Source organism: Erigeron canadensis, chromosome 8, assembly GCF_010389155.1.
Source record: "Erigeron canadensis isolate Cc75 chromosome 8, C_canadensis_v1, whole genome shotgun sequence".
Classification (NCBI taxonomy): Eukaryota; Viridiplantae; Streptophyta; class Magnoliopsida; order Asterales; family Asteraceae; genus Erigeron; species Erigeron canadensis.
In genome coordinates, this window is record NC_057768.1 from 28,873,744 (window position 1) to 28,894,294 (window position 20,551).

Consider the following 20,551-nt stretch of genomic DNA (forward strand, 5'->3'; position numbering starts at 1 on the left):
AAGCTTTTTTGGTGAGAATTGAGAAATGAACTGATTGAAAGTCATAAATCCAAAATCATTTATTAATTAATTATCAGCCATATATACTCGAGAACCATCAATAAATATACAATATAATTCAGGAGTTATCAATCATATACACTAGCAATTGAAAAGACATACTCCATTTTGTTTTTGAGGAAAATAAAAAGAAGGATGACGCTTTAGTGAATTATGCATTTTGGTTTTGTTTCGATCCATAGCGAACAAAACACGTGAACAAGTTTTGGATGCTAATGGCTGGATCCCCGTGAATAAACATGAAACCGACATTACACTGTGTCGATTCTCTTTTTCTTAATAATATTATTACAAGCTCCCTGGGCCACATATAGATCAATACTAAAAAGCTATCATACCTATCTCTTTTACTCCCAAAAGAAGAAAAATACCAAAAAAACAGCACTGGATTTTGTAAAGAACAAGAGAAACTTTTTTTGAAATGGAACATACAAAACTTTCATTTTTTTAATCTACTTTTTCGGGTGAAATGCCATCTGTTTTTACATTTCTGTTCGTGTTTACAAAATTTGAATACTTAACAACTTGGCGTGAGGCTCACTAGATAAAATTGCGGACTATTATTTTGGAGAGTTCTTTAATTATTATTATTATTTTTTTTTTGTGATTTCATACATAGAGCTTTATAGTTTTGATATTATTAACATAAGAAATAACTATACAACCTTTCTTCTTTCTAGCTTCAGTTTGGGCATAAAAATGTAATATGTATTATCTTTTTTTTCATATCTAACAACATATGCAATCTTTTTCTTCTATAAAATATGAATATAGACTATATTTATTACATATTTATATCGCTTAAACCACAAAAAAATGTTTTACATATATATATGTTAGATTAAATCGAAATAACCAACTTTAAAAATAAGAATAATGTAATGTATGTATTTTTTAAACGATCATGAAATAAGACAACTCACAAAATGAAACAACTAATCAACTATTATTATTATTATTATTATTATTATTATTATTATGAGATTTGTTAACCAATGCCCGTGTATTTAATAAAGTCTGAATTTCTCAAAATATTAATACATTATTATTATTTGTTACGTATGTATCAAATCATTTCAACATTGCAATGCTCATGCCCTAAAGGACCTCAACTTAAAAAACAAACTATTTTGAGGGACATGTACGTAGTACGTGTCACTTGAAAGCTAATATTCTCAATATTCTATTACAACAAGTATAAATGTATAATCATATTGAGTTAGGTAAAGTACTATATTGATTTCATACAAAAACAACCAAGTTTCACAAGGTAAATTTAATCCTACAAAAATTCTGTGCAAAGAATCTAATGTGCAACTTTCAACACACATCCAATGGCAAACTCCTTCATCATGTTACAAATTTTCTTCTTCTTCTTCATCTTCTTCATACCATTTCTACATTTCCACCATTGCCATTCTCAACCCTTACTAACCCTTCAATCTTTACTCATAACTTTCCATGCAAGAGGCACAACAAATTATTGTCCTAGTAGCATTACATCTAGTGTTGCCATAAATCTTCCTACACCACCAAACTCATCCTTAACACTTGTTTGCTACAACAACATTATCACACAACTTCACATTAGTGGCAATATCAACAACAAAGCCCATGAAACTATTTCAACAAAAGAATTTTTTGACACTATTTCCAATATATTTCCTAGCTTAAAAGTACTCTCATTAGTTTCTTTATCCCTTAATGGCCATTTACCAGCTTCTATACTAGCTAACACTTATAAAGATTTGGAAATTTTAAACATTAGTTCAAATTATTTTCATGGTCATATACCATTTGAGCTTTCTTACTTAAAAAACCTACAAACTCTAGTTCTTGATCATAACAACTTCTCGGGAAAAATCCCAGATTGGATTGGCTATTCACTTTCATCCTTAACTGTTTTAAGCTTAAAAAACAACTCCCTTGATGGATTTTTACCATTTTCGATATCTCGATTAGTCTCTCTTCGAGTTCTCGATATATCGATAAATCGTTTATATGGTGATGTCCCAGTTGACTACAAGAACTTGACTAACCTTCAAGTTTTTAACATTGAAAAAAACCAATTTGGTCCTAGTTTCCCTGTTTTGCATAACAGATTGTTAGTTTTAGTACTTAAGGATAACCATTTCACTAATGGGATTCAAGGGTATGATTTACAATCATTTTACCAGCTTCAAAAACTCGATATTTCTATGAATGAATTCAATGGCCCATTTCCAGAGTTCTTGTTTTCACTACCTGCATTATCTTATTTAAACATATCTAGAAACAAGTTTACTGGAAAGCTAAGTGAAAACATAACTTGTGGCAATGAACTTGTATATATCGATTTTTCGTTTAATAGGTTTACTGGAGAGTTACCTAGTTGCATGGAAAGAGATAGTAGTATTATTAGTACTAGTAGTAATAGTAATGTTTTATATAATGGGAACTGTTTGACCAATGTGGACCGTAAACAACAGCATAACGCTTCGTTTTGTCATAACGAAGCGTTAGCTGTTATGATAAATCCGCCTGTAAGTCATGGGAACGATTCGTCGAAAACGTCTAAGGCTAAAGTGGTGGTTGCTTCAAGTGTTGTTGGAGGTGTTGTGGTTGGAGGGTTTGCTGTGTTTGGTGTGGTGTTGGTTGTTATTAGAAGTGAGTTTTTTGGAGGTGGATGTGCAGCTACACCTCAGATTAGAGTTTTACTTGAAAAGGTTTCACCTGCTTATACTATCAAAATGCTCACAGATGCAAGTAAGACTTACTTTCTTGAAATCAAAATTTATTTGTATCTGCTTTAAGTTTTTTGGTTAGGTTACCCGTATGGCAAGTATGTTAATTCAAATTATATCGGGTTGGGTTGGGTTAGCCTGGCACGCTTTTGATCTTTATATGTTGGATATGAGTTATAGTTTTTTGATGATTTTTAAAGTTACAGAACATTAATCATGTCTAAACCCAACCCATTGACCTGTTTGAACCAAAAACGAACTTTTTAGACAGAAACTAACCAACCAATCTGTTTGACCCGTCTGTTGAAAGGTTAGTACAAGCCATTTTTGAGTTAGCAGGTCACACGCTAGGTGTTGAATATGCAATCTTGTTGTCGGGTCATGTTGGGGTTGGGTAGTTTCAACCCACTAACCTGCCATCTCGAACCCCCAAGGCCCCAACCTGACTTAACATGAATTGCCACCCATAGAACCTATAACTCATATCCAACATATAAAGATCAAAAGCGTGCCAGGCTAACCCAACCCAACCCAACCCGATACAATTTGACTAACTTGTACTTAAAAGTTATTCGTTAATTACGGTTACCCTCTCAGCTATGTATTATGCCATTTATGAACTAACCATAAAACAAAGTGGGCATTTTATTGCAGTGAAAAAAACGACCTTCATTTTATTTAGTACAGCCTTTTTGCACAAATTTATGAGAAGTAAAGAGTTTTCAAAACCAGTTACGACTGGTTTATGAAACCTGTATTCAAAATTTAAATTTTGCTTAAATTGTTTTCAAAACCTGAGATGCAGAAAAAGCCGGGCTTCTGTTTTTTCTTTTATACACTGGTTTGTGCAACTCTTTTTTACCCCAACATGTCAGATTTAGCAAACCCGTACTCACCTTTGCTTGTTCGGGTTTAACAGATCCGTGTTTAAGCAATGTACAAACTTTTAATATGGGTTTCACAGACCCGTGCTAATTTGTACCTGTAAATCTGTAATAGGTTACGTTTAATATATCTAATAAATGAATGTGGCCATTATATTTAGTCATTAACCATACAATAGGTCACTAATATATATAATAAATGAAACTCAGCTAAGAAATGAAATGATAAATTGCAGGATACATATCAGAAACAATGAAGCTGGGAGCTCTTGGATCTCCAGCATATCGAACTTATGTTTTAGGGGAACTGGTCGAGGCCACAAATAACTTCCACACGTCGACTCATTTGGGCAATAGTTCTCACGGCCAGGTCAGTTGGAAATTTAAGATAACTAATTGATTCCGTTGATTCAAAGAATACCCGGAAAACAATTCTTCAAATTATCGTTGATTCAGATTGAATACCGATAATTTAGATTCTCACACTAAACACACATTGTGAATAGGGAAAAAATGAATTTTTAATTTATCATAAACTGATCATTTCCCCATGTCCAGATACATATAAATAAAGCTGCAAAATTCGAATGGGCCCTAAAATACAAGTGGCCGAAAGTTATAACCAAAAGAAAGTCCAAAAAAACCGAAAAAACATACAAAATGGTCCAAAACTCATAGAAAAAGGCCATTTCGGGGCTCGAAGGTTGACCAAACTGCCTTTGGCGTTTGCAGCTTGATGCATCTCGTTTCTGCGGTCGTTTTGACTGGTCACACGCCCAAAACGGAGCCTTCTAGCAAAAGTTATGCCCATTTTTGTGATTCCCTCTTTTTGTTTTGATTTTCTAAAAACAAAAAGGCCTGGTCCTCAATGGTTGGGCTTGGGCCTTCATCAACATTTCACCGGTTATCTTTTCACGAAGTACTTTTTCACCTAAACATACTTTAAAACATATGGTATTGTTTGTGTTAGAAAAAACACTATATATGACATATGGTATTGTCATATGTGCAATCAGCTTTACAAAGGACAGCTTGGTGATGGCACCATGATCGCTATCAGAAAAATCAAAACGAAAAAGAAGTGTACTGTTCAGAGCTGTACTCGCTACATTGAGCTCATTTCTAAACTCAAGCACCCCAACCTGGTCAACCCCATTGGTCACTGCTTTGACCGCCAGCCAAACGAGTCATCAATCATCCGTGGTGTATTTCTCGTGTTTGAATTTGTCCCAAATGGAACACTCAGAGCCTCCTTAAATGGTCAGTATTCATTTATCTACGAAACAAAAAGATTCACGCTTTTACTTTCAAGATGAAATATAGATGTTTAGATTCGTAATAGATATGAGTATTTGCTTAATCAAATAGGTGTATTCATATATCTACTATAGTTTTGTATAGTTTCCGACAATTTGTTTCTATATATAGCAGATCCTTGAAATATTTAAAAGCTAAAAATTGGTTTGCTTGACACCAAAAGTGATTTAACTTAACTGGATATAAAAATGGCAGCCGGACAGAAACTCTCTTGGGCACAAAGGCTTGCAGCTGCTATCGCCATTTCAAAAGGAATACAATTTCTTAACACGCGGGTCACACAAAAGCTATTCCCGAATAACCTTAAAATAACAGATGTTTTGTTGGATCAAAGTTTTCATGTGAAGATCAGTGGCTACAATCTTCCTTTGTTAGCAGAAACTAAGGTATAAAATTTATCGTGCTTAAAGTCTTATGTATGCAAATCCAAGATGTTAGTTCAACATAGGAGGTTTTTTGACTGCAGGTGGCTTCTACACATTCTGTCTCCAGATCAAGTGAAACACTTGGTGAAAGGTAAACAGAATTAACATTGGACTTGTTATGGGTGATCAAACATTCATCACATCTATCACTAATGTTTATTTACGTTCTTTCAGATTTGACATTGAGGAGAATGATCACGATCATATATACGATTTGGGAGTTATCTTAATGGAACTCATACTTGGAAGAGCGATCATTTGTATCAATGATATAACTATAGCAAAAGATATGGTAAGTCCAGCCAGTTTATATTAGTAGATAAATGAAATAGAAAAGTAAAATGTACATTTATACTTTCTGTTTTTGATTTTCTTTTAGTTACAAGTAAGTTTGGTGGCCGATGAGGTAGCTCGACGGAGCATATTGGATCCTTCGGTTCGTAAGGAATGCTGTGATGAATCCTTAAAGAATCTAATGGAGCTTTGTGTGAGATGCCTTTCTAAGGACCGGCCTTCCATTGATGACGTGTTATGGAATCTTGAGTTTATATCTCAAGCTCATACGTCATCAATGCAAGATTTTAGTAGTCAAAATTCAACACCAAGTGATACAGTTGTGTCTGTAGACGAAGCTGAATAATAGGTTAAAAACTGTGTATTTATTCTGAAATAACACCATCCCTGACATTCTATGTGTACAAGTATAAGGTAAGAGTTTTGTTCACGGGGTTTGAAATGGAAAGTGTGCTTGAACGATTTCCCTATTGAGCAAACCCCACGAACACTTTTTATTCCAAGTTAAAATGGAGGTATGAATTTTGTTGGTTGGGTAGGACTTAGGATAGTCATCCTGAACATCTACTTAGTTGATGCAGCATTATTTAACTTTTACTTGGAGTAACAGTAAAAGACCAAACCGCAAAAGATCATTTTGCTAGTTTTATGTGTTGATTCTGTTTAAGACCTTGATTCCATGATTGCAGGTCATCCTTCTTCAGCAAAGTTGCTTACTTTTAAGATTCATTCCATAATGTATAGAAGTACAATATATTGGGTAAGCAAACAATTACAATGATACTCAGAGCTATCGTTTATTTGGTATACAGAAGTACATCAAAATGTGGAGAGATAAGTCATATCTTAGAATTCGTTTGAGAAATTTCAGTTACGGTATTGTGGCAATGGGATGTCAGCAAGATCCTCTCTATAAGGAGCATTCATCAAACCCGGATTTCTATCAGCACTATATTGTCCATTTTCCATGCTAATTTGAGCACTAGGGTCACCTTTTGCCGGCTCAATGAATGTTATAACTCTGTCTTTACGAAACACAAGGTAGATCACAGATATAATGTAGATAGCCATGACAGGAAACACTATAATTCCAATGAAGACATTAGCAACTTTTGGCCAACTGCTATGGATTAGCCAGCCGACAAATGCTGTACTCAAGTAGTATATGTTGATACCGATTATCATAAGTCCTAGTACCCATGAAAAGACAATGATCTGTTTAATGATGAAACATAACTTGATGTTAACTTCCAATACTTGTAATAGATGCAAAATATATGACAATCAATGACTCACAATAATCGAGTTTTTGTGAGGACCCATTTTGGTAGCTGAACTACTGAACTTGAGAAGTGGAATTAGTGCAAATGGAAGCTCAAAGGACAGTATCATCTGCGATATTTCCCCACAATAATCAGTTACCAAGATACATGGATGTTTATATATACTAATATAGTGACAGATAGATGATACAAACCGATGCTATGATAATAAGTCTTCCGGCTCCAGAAGGACCGCCAATTATTGATACTATTAGACTTGGGGTAATGGCAATGCACCTTGTTATCAGGTTCCTGAGCCACTTCCTCATCTTTAAATCTATGAAACCCTATAAATAGCAACAAGTATGCAACTTTAAATCTTTGACATAGGTGGTTGATAAATTAATATTTCAACAAAGAAAACTCTCTGCTAACCGACCTGCATGATAAATTGACCAGCATAAGTCCCCGTGATTGTTGAGCTCTGGCCAGAAGCTAGCAGTGCAATTGCATAAAGAGTAGAGCTCGACTTCCCCAAAACATTCTGCAAAGTAAAATGCAGATCCATAAGTCCATTGTCAAAACTGATGTCATAAAAGATGTAGGATTAACATCTATAAGACTCATACTCTAAGAAGAAATGAAGCTGAGTTTAGGGTAATATCACTGCAACGATCAGCATCGCCACTCTGCAGGTTTTCGGCTGCACAAACTGTGCCAGAAACAGCAATCATGGAGACGTTGATCAAGAATGCTACAAAGAGAGCAATTCCGCTCTCTATCAGAAAGTACCTGCAGGCATCCTGTAATCCATAATTTGATCCAAGAAGTTATTAGAGCTCAAATTTTATGAATTAAAATTTTGATCTAGAGGAGTTTGTTGAATAGTTATACTCTTACAAATGATCTTTGGTGGAAGGACTTACATTGATGCCACGAACTGAATTTGGTATCTTCCGAGAAAGAACAAGAGCCGAATGGAGAAAAAGATTGTGCCTGTTGAAAAGGGTGAAATTGATGCTAAGATAAACTATGGCAGATTTTAAAAATACCAAAAAAATATAAGAGAAGTTATGTTTGGTAATGGAATCGTACGGCATGACAAGGGCACCAAGCAGAGCAATGGCATCACCAGTGGCGCCTTGGCCACTAAGTTTAGGAACAAACATTCCTTTAAACATTTCACCAGCCGGTGGCTTGACATAACTCATCTCTCCAAAGAAACAACCAGCCATCACAAAAACTAGAATGGCTATCAATATTTCAAGCTTTCTCACCTAAAATATGGTCAAAAGTTAAGCCTCACTTGAACATAATATGCATAGTCCTAGTACTATTCTATCAGATTCATAGACTCTATAAGACTTACTCCATATTTTTGGAGGCCAAGAAGCAGAAGAGTGCTAAAACCAGTGAGAAGAACTCCTACCCAAACCGGAATCTTGAATAAGATGTTTAGTGCAAAAGCCGTTCCAATCACTGACAATGTCAAATGAAAGCAGGCCAATGTCAAACGAAAGCCATAAATTTACACCATCAAAAGAGTAAAGATTTTCAATTAATTCACCACATTTGTTATATATATGGATAAGTTTAGAAATTATGCCTTCAGGAATATCTGCAGCAATGACTGCAATCTCAGCTAGCAGCCATAGACAATACTTAACAAAAACCGGGTATTCAGCCTTGCACAACTCTGATAAATGCTTCCCTGATTTTTTAATAAAATAAGCACACTAGCTTTTAGATACCAATTTTATTTCTCAATACATTAATAAACTCATGGGACTAATGACAGTCTTACCAGTGCTGACTCCAAGATTTGCAGCAAGAGATTGAATCACAAGTGCAAAAATTAACCCGATTAATATGATCCAAAGTAGCTGCAAAATATACAGATGGACAATGATCAAAACGGCATCGTTTTTTGAGCTATAGTTATCACTGTCATAGGCCTGAAGTTTTACCTCATATTTGTGGTTTGCTCCAGCTTGTAAATCAGTTTCCACTGTGTACAAACCATACACGTGTTAGCTTACAAGGGTTAAGCTAACTTACAAATAGATTTTACTAATACTTACTGTTTCCAGGATCGAGATACGCTAATGAAACTAGGAAACCAGGGCCAACAAATGATAGAAAACTTTTCCATCCTGGTTTCTGAAGATTACCATTTTCAAAACTGTCAGTTGCATGTTGTGGACAAAATAGTCCACATTTGATATTCATGGTCACAAATATTATAACATGTTTTTATGGAACATCTAGTTAATACAAATGTTTAAACACAAAAGCAAACAAACTAAAGCCGATAAGTGACCTGATCATCATGGTTAATGTCTTTCTGATCATAGTCTGCATTATTAGGACTAGGAGTAGTTCCACTTATATTAAGTGCTGCAACACGGTTGCTTCCCCCGGTGACTCGTGGTTCATGCTGCACCCCTGCCATGTCTGTCTCTCACTCTCTTTGGTATATATATATATGTATATATGTTACCAAAGCTGAGTAAGTATGGAGTTGATAGTAAAGCCATCACTCAAATGTAGCAATTTATACAAGGTTGCTGCAGATAATGACTACCTTAGTTTTGATCAATATAAATTGGTTTTATAATTTTATGGTATGGATATGCTGCATGGTTTTTGAGACCTGCCAATGCCGTTTGAACATATTGATAAAGACATATACATATACAGATGACACATCTATATATACAATCATCATCATACATAAAAGACTCAACCCATATAAATTTTATAAGTAGTTAAGTCCAGAGGACTTAATTGGACCCATTCTTAATTCATGTCATTACTTCCTGTCTCAGCCTATGTATTTTTGTTGACACATATGTCAAATTATTTATGACCTTCACGTATGTTTGTATATCTATACATTCCGTATGTGAAAGGTTCATTCGGGAAACTTAAAGTTTTCATAGAATCCATAGATTACTTGTTATATAAAATATGACTAATTAAGCCTATCTCTTCTCTTATATAAATAAAGTAAGATTGTGATTACATAATATGTTTTTAAAAAAATCTTATTTGGCATCATTAGACTTTTTCTTGTTAATTATTTATTTTTTATATAATTAATTTATGACATCATTTTTTGAATTTAAAATTTTAGTCCCTTCATTTGAAAGTTTTTAAATCTTTTAAGCCTAATGTAAAATAAACCTAATATATAATAACATTGCTTACTTGCCTTTAAAAATATAGATATTTTTACTTACGGTTTTTTTTATGTTTCATTATGATAATAAACATGTATTTACAAAACTTGTTTAGAAATACCCGGGTTTAACCCGGGATAATTAACTAGTTAAATCTAAAAACAGAAAAGAAGGGTCAAAATAGGAATTAAAGATTGTATAAAACATGTAAGAACACATTTATTTGAGATGAGAAGTGATAGTGGTATCATAAATTTTAATTATTGTACCACACTGTACAAGTTTTGAAATATACTATACAAGCCAATATTACACGTTTGTGGTATATATATCAATACTTGTGGTACCATTAACACTTCCTAAAGGTGATGGAAGCATGACATAAGAAAAACTAGCATAGCCAACAAAGCTTTTCTTATGTCATCCTTATATCATCCACTAACTATTTTAATTATATAAAATAAATGGGTATAGGTTCTTTGAAAAGTTATTATAATTGTTTTTACAATAAACAAAACATGTATTTTAATCAATGATTCATTGTTTTATACTTTCAAAAATATTTTTAAAAAAAAGTTATTATACAATTCGTGTTTTTACACGGGATATAGTTCTAGTGTATATGTATATGTATATCTATCAAATTTAGTTATAGCGATGTCTTAGCTATTATTATGAACTATTATAGAGACTTATGATATTTAAAGTTATGAATCTTAAAATAATATAGGTTTTAACTAATTGTTTGTAATAATGTGAGATAAGCGGTATGATTCATGCCACTATTTGGCAAAATTCTATCTCAACTTTGTATATTCGTATGTTGATGTTGATGTCGGGTCATGCTCCTAATGCATCTTATTATACTTCTATTTTTTTCTATTATATATTTTCCTCTTAGGGCCTTCTATAAAGAAATAATTAAAGATGAATAGATGGACTCGTGGACATATGGAACAGCATGACAAAGTTCGTCACTTAATTTAACTAAAGAAATGAACAAATAGTAAAATGCAAACAGACAGATAATTAAAAAGAATGTAGGTTTGTTGTGTATATATTAATAAAAAAAAGTTATATATTCCATAGTACTCGTATTTGTTTATGTTCATGTTTACTGTTTAACTCTAGGGATTATGGCATACGAATATAACCACCTATGACAAAATGGTTATGTAATGTAGTAACTTACTCAGGTGGCTATGTAATGTATGCACCTATGTTTTTTTGGCTATATAATGTAAGGACCTTTTTATTTGGGTCAATCAATGTAAGGACCTATGTATTTTTTTGGCTATACTATGTAAGGTCCGTACATATTTTACATAGTATAGCCCAAAAAATATAGGTGCATACATTACATAGCCACCCGACTAGAACACTATATTACATAACCATTTTGTCATAGATGGTTACATTCGTATGCCATTATCCCTTAACTATAAATTAAATGGACACTACATGAATACAAATGCGTGAATGAATGAACTTAATTAATATTATAATAATTTATAGTTATTGTTAATCTCACACTTATAACTATGTTTAGTCACAATTATTTAATGAGCCAAACCGCCATAAGCAAGTTATCAATACGTATGGACTGCATGTAAAACAAACACAGAGGTCAGAGGGTCAACAAAGTTAAAACTTAAATATATTTATGACTCTTCTATTACGCTTAAATTTATATACAAGTATAAATATGAAAGATTATGCAATCATAATCCAGGGTTCAAAACTTCAAATAAATCGAACAAGTACAAAGTAAATTAGACCGTTACTAGAGTACAATTTTTTTTGTCCACTTCACTTCCAACAAGACTGTTTTAGCTTTATATATATTTAAAATGACAAAAGTTTTATGTATGTATCGATGTAAAAACTTAGTCATTTGGGGTCGAATTGAGGATCTTCTAATTCACTTATAAATTATGGATTTCCATGAGGGGTAATTTGGATGGGCTTTAGCCCGCTGACGAAATTGGAAAATTTCACTAAGGACCCATTCATTGCATCATATGGGTTCATAAGTAGTATTGGGCTTGAGGGTGATTATATGGGCTCATTAATCAGTACATTATTTAAACTTTTAAGGTAAAACTTTAGAAAAATGTGTAGTTTCTAATTGCATTGTTTTACCTTTTCTTTTGTATAACTTAACTGTTCATTCTTATTGTTAGGCGATTTTGTTCGTGTTTATGTAATATAAGAGACAAGCTTTTTCTGATTAAATTATTTAAAGATGATAAATTTTTTGACTTAAATGTATGTAGTCTAATTAGATTATCTGGTGACAATTATTTCATGTAATGTCTATTTATTTATTTCCACAGTTGTGTAAGATTGAAATAGCAGAATCCTATGCAATGGGAAATACTTCTTTCATTCTAAATCGTCCACGAACATAAAAAAATTTGCTATTGGAGACAGATGTGATGATTAATGAAATCTTTTGATGATAAATTATCCATTTTGCCTATATACTCAATGCACAAATAGTTAGAGAAGTTATAATATTGTTAATAGTTAATTAAAAGTATAATAAGTAAATAACTAAGTATAATAAATATCAATTTTCATATTGGTCGAAAATTGAAATTGTAACTTCTTAGTACAAGTAATAAATATAATTTGATGGTGTGTGTAATGTAATTTGTACTTAAGTAATGCAATTTGTACTAAAGTATGTACAAGTACTTTACAATACCTGCTTACTATATTAAATTGAAGCTGTAGTTTGCTAATTGAACAAAAAAGCTTTACTAGATATACAAGCATAATATAAATACTTCAAATATTTTTCAAATTAGTATAGATACATATATTTTAAATAACTAAATACTCTACCCTTAATAACACATATAACTTCGGATGTATATGACAAAGTTTGAAACTCGAAGATCTATAGGCAAGAAGATGCTTCCTAGCTTAAGGCTTGATCACAAAGATTGATCGATCAAGCTTAAGGGTTGTTTGGTTCACAGAATATGTAGGAATTTGGTGAAATGAAATTTAGAATTTCTTATGTTAATCTAACATGACGAGGAAAAAATTCAAATTTCATTTCATCAAATTCCCTCCGGGAGTAGAATGTTTTAGTTGCACTATTGCGGAAGTGGGATATCAGCAAGGTCTTCTCTAAATGGAACATTCCTCAACTCCTGTCCTCTATCATTATCGTTTTCTCCACTTTCCATGCTAACTTGTGCACTAGCATCAAGTTTTGTTGGTTCGATGAAGGTGACAACAGCATCTTTACGGAACATAAGGTAAATCACAGATAGAACATAAATGGCCATGATTGGAAAGACTAATATCCCAATGAACACATTAGCAACTTTAGGCAAAGTGCTATGAATTAGCCAATCGACGAATGAGGTGCTCAAGTAGTATATGTTGATGCCAATTATCATAAGACCTAGCACCCACGAGAAGACGATGATCTGCAAAAGGAAAAAGACTAATTATTCTTAATGAATTTCAATTTTCAAGTACCTTTGATATATATACCGCAAATGTAAAGATAGATAAACTCACTATTAAGGAATTTTTGTGAGGACCCATTTTTATAGTTGTGCTACTGAATTTGAGCAGTGGAATGAGGGCAAAAGGAAGTTCAAATGACAATATCATCTGCCAAATATTGTAAAACAAGTTTAGTCTCAAAGAAAATTGAAAAGCATATGCAAAAACTGTAAAATTACAGATACAAACCGATGCTATGATAATTAGTCTTCCAGCTCCAGAAGATCCGCCAATGATTGACACTATTAGACTTGGGGTAATGGCAATGCACCTTGTTATGAGGTTTCTGAGCCATTTCCTCATCCTTAATTCCAGGAAGCCCTGTAATAGCATGAAGGTCGTGATTAGTACCGCCACTTCTGTGATAGGGTGACACTGAAAATGAGATATAATGAAAAGAACTTTTCTGACCTGCATAATGAATTGTCCTGCATAAGTGCCAGTGATGGTTGAACTCTGGCCAGAAGCTAGTAGCGCAATAGCATACAGGGTCGAGCTGGATTTCCCCAATACATTCTGTGTAATAATATATCATCTATAAATATTTTTCGTTTAGGTAAAGTTATAAGATTTGTATCTGATAGAGCTTGTACTTTAAGTAGAAATGAAGCCGAGTCAAGGGAAAGATCACTGCAACGATCCAACTCGTCACCACTTAGATTTTTGGCTGAGCAAACGGTACCAGAAACGGCAATGACTGAAACATTGATCAAGAATGCTACAAATAGAGCAATTCCACTTTCTATCAGAAAGAATTTGCATGCATCCTGTAATACAAAGTATCGACCATTAAGGCAAATTAAGTCAGCTTTGACTTCTAAGGTCTACTTTTGCAGACAAACCTATGATATATCCTTAATTAAAGGTTTTAATCTTGATGAGTGTGCTTGTTCATGAAAGGACTTACATTGACCCCACGGACAGAATTTGGTATCTTTCGGGACAGAACAAGAGCAGAATGGAGAAAGAGATTATGCCTGTTAAAAAGAGTGAAATATGTGTTAAGACACTCTAAAGATCAATTCTTCTAGGCAGAATCAACAATGATCATTAGGATTTTGAAAAGAGGATCATACGGCATAACAAGTGCACCAAGTAGCGCAATGGCATCACCCGTGGCACCATGGCCACTAAGTTTTGGAATGAACATTCCTTTTAGTACATCACCAGCTGGTGGCTTCACATAGCTCATTTCTCCAAAGAAACAACCCGCCATGACAAAAACCAAAATGGCAATCAGCACTTCTAGCTTTCGGACCTGTATAAGAGTGAGTGATTAGTACATTTATGTGTATAGATGAAGTCAAACATCAATGATGAAAACAAATAGACAATCCAGGCACTTGTAAGCATGTTGTCATATCATATGTATCTGCAACAACAAAGTTTTTACACATTTTAAAGATATGGTAACACTTAAAGTGAATCATGTCGTGATAGAACTTGCTTGGACAAATCAATTCTAGATCTTTTAAAATTAAAAGGTAGAGGCTTGTTCAGGCGTCGGACCTAAATTTTTCATTATCATCCAGGGCTCCAAGTTCGTTCTTTTTTCCAATTAACCATATTAGTTTTTTGGTCTCACATTTCAAACAGATATTTATAAAGATTAAGTCCAATTATACAGCAATCTCTCTGGCTAGTGGCAATGTTTGTAAATTAGAATTCTTATTTCCAAACTTCAGAACATGCATTTTTTTATGCTGTCAAACTATAGAGACAGTATACAATATATGAAGTTTAAGTTTGTGTATGGAATGTGACAAACAGTCAAAAAAGATAAGAACAAACAAATGAGACAATAGATTAATTAGGCCGAAAAGGCATCTAAATATTTTGTTGCAATAATATAAAGTACATCAATATATAAAAGAAATTTCCGCATTGCAGGCCGGCTTTCTAATAAAAAAAAGTAAACTTACACCATATTTTTGGAGACCAAGAAGCAGAAGGGTGCTAAAACCAGTGAGCAGAACACCAACCCAAACTGGAATCTTGAATAAGATATGCAGTGCAAAGGCTGTCCCAATCACTGCCATGCAAATATATCGATGAAAAATAAGTACTCATTCCGTCCCAATTTAAATATCCTAGTTTGACTTTCTTAGTCTTGTTTCTTAAAACTTTGACCGCAAATACTTTTGTCTATTTTACATAATACTTGATGAAAGTTATATCAATGGAAATACATTTAAAACTCAATTGATTCATATAATTTACATCAAGTATTATATTACATAAACAAAAATATTTACGGTCAAAGTTAAAGAAAAAAGACTAAGAAAGTCAAAATATGACATTTAAATTGGGACGAGAGTAGTATGTATTTTGTTGTAAAAAGAGAAAATACAAATACAAACATCAGGCAAGAACTTATAGAGATTTATCTTATAAGTAAATTAATCTTCATAGATAAGGTAATTATGGAAAAATATATACATACCTTCGGGAATATCAGCCGCAATGACTGCAATTTCAGCTAGCAGCCATAAGCAATACTTCACAACAATTGGGTATTCAGCCTTGCATAACTCTGCTAGATGTTTCCCTGTATTAAGAATGTAAATAGTTACTGTAGCCCAAAATCTACAGTAGTATCTATTCAACTTCAAATGAGTATAATATGTGTATCTAATTGTTATTGTATGTATTTGACCACTTAAAAACATACAACTATGCATACATACAAATATACAATACCATTATCTAAAAGCTGAATGTACACAATAGTAGACTTATTTTTTAAGATATACTTATGTTATTAAATTCTGGGCTAGAGTTTAAAATATTTTCATGCACGGATAAGTTCATAGGAAGATCAAGTTGGTAAACTTACCGGTGCTTACACCTAAGTTTGCCGCAAGAGATTGAATAACAAGTGCAAAAATTAACCCGATTAAGATCACCCAAAGTAGCTGAAAATATATACATAATAATCAAATTATATGGTAGTTTTTCAAACTACATTTATGAATGTTATTTTTTGATGAACATTAACTTAATTAATTATTACCTCATATCTGTGGTTTGCACCTGCTTGTAAATCAGTTTCCACTGCGTATATACAAAACATCGGTCCATAAATTAATTTGCTAAAATAAGTTAACTCATATATATATGAGATACATATAATTAAAGAGATATGACCAAGATGAAACTTACAGTTTCCGGGATCAAGATAAGCCAATGAAACTAGAAAACCAGGACCAACAAATGAGAAAAAATTTCTCCATCCAGGTTTCTGCGAATTACAGTTAGTTTACGCACAATTAGAGAAATAGTTTATTAAGTACGTGTACCTTATCTTTCGGGTTCACCATTATACAGTATACTATTAAGTGCAAGCAAATGAATAAAAAAGATAGATACAAAATTTGGAAAATATATATATGTGCAAGATGCATGAAATTAATTAACCTGATCAGGGCCGTTAATAATGTCTTGATGATCAAAGTCTTTGCTGTTAATAACAGGAGTTGTGTTTCCACTCACGTCAATGGCTGAAATGCGGTTGCTTCCTCCTATAACTCGTGGTTCGTTCTGCATCCCGGCCATCGTCTCTATTTGCTCTGGCTTATGAAGATATATTGTCTATGTATCTTGGAGACTAATGCATTTAGATAGAAGTGATATATATAAGAGATATGCCTGATTTTCAACGGTAATTAATACTCTAATTTTGGAGGGATACCATATCATATTTATAATAGTAGTATTATGAATATTGTAAATGTTAGGGATATATGCATGGTTAAAAGAAAAGTCAAATTGCCGTTTAAAAACGGGCGTGACTTCATAATTGTTTTGTTATTGCTTTGAGTTATTTATAAATAATAATGCAATGTAAGTATATGATTGTGACGCGTAAAATAAACAAAATTAAGGACTGATATTCTGATTAAAATTTGTAGTTTTATTGTTTTGAGTTTACAAAGCTTATCAGTTGTTACGTATCTCCTGATTATGACTACGTATTTGAAAACAGTTGTATGTTTATCTTCTAAGTTGGATGTGTTGACTTGATTAATTAACCCCAAACTTGCATATAAATAGTTGCATAATCCAGAATTAAGTACAGGGGACCAATCAGGAATTTATGTTTTGGAAGCTAGATTTATGCTCGCGTAATGCGGTGGTGGGGGATGTGATGACTGAGGTTGGGGCGGCAACGGGGATGTCAGTTGGACAACGATGGGGGGCGATGATGGTGATAAATGTAAAAGTGATTGATGTTAAAGATGATATTGTAGTTATTTTAAGTGTTGGGAAATTTATATTGTAAATTAGTATTTCGTTAAGGGTATTATAGATATATTAGATAAGGATGTTTAAATTAGTGAATAAAAGAGAGATATATGTTTGGTTTTCAAAAGCTGAAAGTTTAAGGGAAAAAATAAATGATTTGTTTTATTAAATAATATAAAAGTATACTAAGTCAATTAATTTGGACTAAATAAAATTTATGGTGAGCATACTTCAATTTGCTTCCACGTGGCTCCGCGGGTACTTAGGCCTCAGCCAACGGGTCGTTCGTGGCTCGTCTTTGGCCTCCGTCGACGACGAAGCCGTTGGCAGCGGCATGTTTGTGGAGTCCGTCGACTGGCCTCTGTCGTTGGAAGGAAATGGGACGACGGAAGGTGGAGCGTGCTCGTGGGGTCCAACCGAGAATCAAACAAAAAAATAGCTTTTTTTTTAAATTTTGAATATCAAACGGTAGTTTTTTTTTGTTTTTTTGTTTTATTCCTTTTTTATTTAAACAACCATTTCACCTCCATTTCTCATTTCACTTTCAATTTTCAAATAACACACACATACATTCATTTCTATCTTTCAAACTAAAAAAGTTCTTTAGCTTCCCCCAACCAAAATCATGAACAACAACAATGATAACTTCAACCAACAACAAAACGTTGGTGCCGATATGTGGCAACAAGTTCTCGACTTCGCGTCACTGGCGAGTTCATCAACAAACCAAGGGCAAACAAGCCAACCGACTGGTTCTTCAAACCCACTGCCCAATATGGGTCCTTCTGCAAGTTGTTTCGTGAACCCATATTTACAACCATTTTATAACAATATGGGTTACAATCCAAATATGGGTCATAATTGGAGCAAACAACAACGAATAGCGTTAGCCCATGCTCAAATGGCTTTCCAATACCAACACCACCCACAACATCAACCAAAACAACAACCACAACAATCAAACCCGGTTATATCACCTGAAGTGGGTAGTGTCACCTCTGCTGATGACGAAGATGAAGATGAAGTTGAAACTCGTGCTCGTGCCGGGGGAAGAATGAGGCCCAAGAAACCGCTTGAGAAAAGAAACTGGGAGAATGATGACCACGAATTGTTGGCACGTTGTTGGGTGCATTATTCGCAGGACTCTCTCGTGGGTAAGAATCAATCAGATGCCATTTTTTGGAAAAAATTTGTGGATATGTTCAACAGGGAAACAAGGTTTGGCTCCCATACGAAAAGCCATGTACATGGCAAATGGAACAAGATAAAAAAAGGTGTTAAGGAGTTTGGCGCGACGTTGAAGAGAGTTAGTGAGCAGGGCCGATAAAGCGGAGCGGATGACAGACATGTGTCCGACGCGGCCGTAGAGTTGTACAAGAGAACGACAGGGGAGAAACATTGGCATTACCAGAACTGCTATGACCTTCTTCATGATATGGTCATCTTTTGGAACGACAATGCCTCAATGAGTAGGCAACCGGCTCCGGCGGTAGATTTGACTGCCGATGACACTCCTCGTGGTTCGACCCCGGTTGCAAATCAAACGGGTCAATCATTTGAGGGGTTATTTGGTGACGACCCCATTAAGAGACCACTGGGTCGTAACGTAAGCTGGAGGTTGTCTAGTTCGTCCGATGCTACATCTAACCGGTCATCGGGTTCGGAAGCGGCCCAAACTCTTACTGCGTATCTTCGAGCCCAACAAGAGGCTTTGGAAGATGCCCAGATTAGGGATGCCATGAACTTTTTGGCAAAACCGATTCCTACGGGTCTGTCGAGGAAAGACTTGAAGGCTCACCTTGCATATCGAAAACACCTGCAAGAAAAGTGGGTGAGCAAGTTTTATTTAGTTTGAGGGCGACGAGGACGAGGGCGACGAGGACGAGGGCGACGAGTAGTTTTATTTAGTTTGAATAATGTAGTTTAATTTAAATATATTGTGTTTTTTTAATTATGTACTTTGTTTGTTATGTTTTTTTTTAATTAATGTATTGTGTTTTTATTTAAATGTAATGTAATGTTTTTTAATAAATAAAATTAAGTTTGTGTTTTATATTTTGATATATTAAAATAAAATAAAAGTTGAGGAAGAGTTAAGGAAGAAAGTGAGGAAGAGGTGTGGTTGGTAGTGAGTGAGGAAGATGTGTTTTAGGAGAGAGAAAAACTGATGTGGCAGTGAGGAAGAGCACGAACTAGTTCGACGGTTGGCTGAGGCCTTATAAACCGTGTAGTTTTCTTATCAATTTTTTTACAATAAATTTAAGTAGAGATAGTATGCGGTACATAATCATGATATATACCGAAACTGAAATCACTCAAAATCGAATACCGAACCGATATTTTTAGTATAGAGAAGCATTTGGGACTTGCAGCTGCGACAAAGAAGATTTTTAGAGGCATTGTACGTGTTTGTGACTTGTTGGTGTTTATGGCGGGCAAGAAACAATAGAAGATTCAACAACGAAAAAACGAATGGCGATAAGGTCTTTCAAGAGATAAAGACAATTAGCTTCTTTTGGTTTAGGAACCGGTCAAGGTGTACAGTTAGTCTTGATAGTTAGAACCTGTTCGATGTTGTAAATAGCACAGACATGTAAATATTGGGGTTGACCCACGATTTGTGGGTTGTGT

General features: G+C 34.0%; 3 protein-coding genes across 4 annotated transcripts; 1 reads left to right on the forward strand and 2 right to left on the reverse strand.

Annotated features, from left to right (window-relative positions):
* The first annotated feature begins 1,323 nt into the window (after positions 1 to 1,323).
* LOC122578605 (probable inactive leucine-rich repeat receptor-like protein kinase At3g03770) lies at positions 1,324 to 6,213 on the forward strand. Its single transcript, XM_043750596.1, has 7 exons — positions 1,324 to 2,805; positions 3,904 to 4,037; positions 4,684 to 4,927; positions 5,180 to 5,370; positions 5,451 to 5,500; positions 5,584 to 5,701; positions 5,789 to 6,213. The coding sequence occupies exons 1-7, from the start codon at positions 1,395 to 1,397 to the stop codon at positions 6,047 to 6,049; spliced, it is 2,409 nt and encodes an 802-aa protein (XP_043606531.1). The 5' UTR covers positions 1,324 to 1,394; the 3' UTR covers positions 6,050 to 6,213.
* A 357-nt stretch (positions 6,214 to 6,570) lies between these two features.
* On the reverse strand, positions 6,571 to 9,417 carry LOC122610568 (metal transporter Nramp5-like). The gene is made up of 13 exons (XM_043783546.1): positions 9,286 to 9,417; positions 9,047 to 9,125; positions 8,933 to 8,973; positions 8,770 to 8,848; positions 8,572 to 8,676; positions 8,335 to 8,444; positions 8,061 to 8,242; positions 7,892 to 7,961; positions 7,595 to 7,768; positions 7,405 to 7,509; positions 7,181 to 7,312; positions 7,000 to 7,095; positions 6,571 to 6,918 (listed from the first exon to the last, which is right to left on the reverse strand). The coding sequence occupies exons 1-13, from the start codon at positions 9,415 to 9,417 to the stop codon at positions 6,571 to 6,573; spliced, it is 1,653 nt and encodes a 550-aa protein (XP_043639481.1).
* Positions 9,418 to 12,908: 3,491 nt separating this feature from the next.
* On the reverse strand, positions 12,909 to 17,289 carry LOC122578759 (metal transporter Nramp5-like). 2 transcript variants are annotated; one of them, XM_043750791.1, is made up of 13 exons: positions 17,093 to 17,287; positions 16,838 to 16,916; positions 16,689 to 16,729; positions 16,512 to 16,590; positions 16,119 to 16,223; positions 15,598 to 15,707; positions 14,752 to 14,933; positions 14,583 to 14,652; positions 14,269 to 14,442; positions 14,087 to 14,191; positions 13,865 to 13,996; positions 13,688 to 13,783; positions 12,909 to 13,593 (listed from the first exon to the last, which is right to left on the reverse strand). In XM_043750791.1, exons 1-13 carry the CDS (start codon positions 17,228 to 17,230, stop codon positions 13,255 to 13,257), a joined length of 1,650 nt encoding a protein of 549 aa, XP_043606726.1. In that variant the 5' UTR covers positions 17,231 to 17,287; the 3' UTR covers positions 12,909 to 13,254. The 2 variants fall into 2 exon arrangements, with proteins under 2 accessions (XP_043606726.1, XP_043606725.1); XM_043750790.1 differs by having other exon boundaries at positions 13,688 to 13,996; positions 17,093 to 17,289.
* Between the last annotated feature and the right edge of the window lie 3,262 nt (positions 17,290 to 20,551).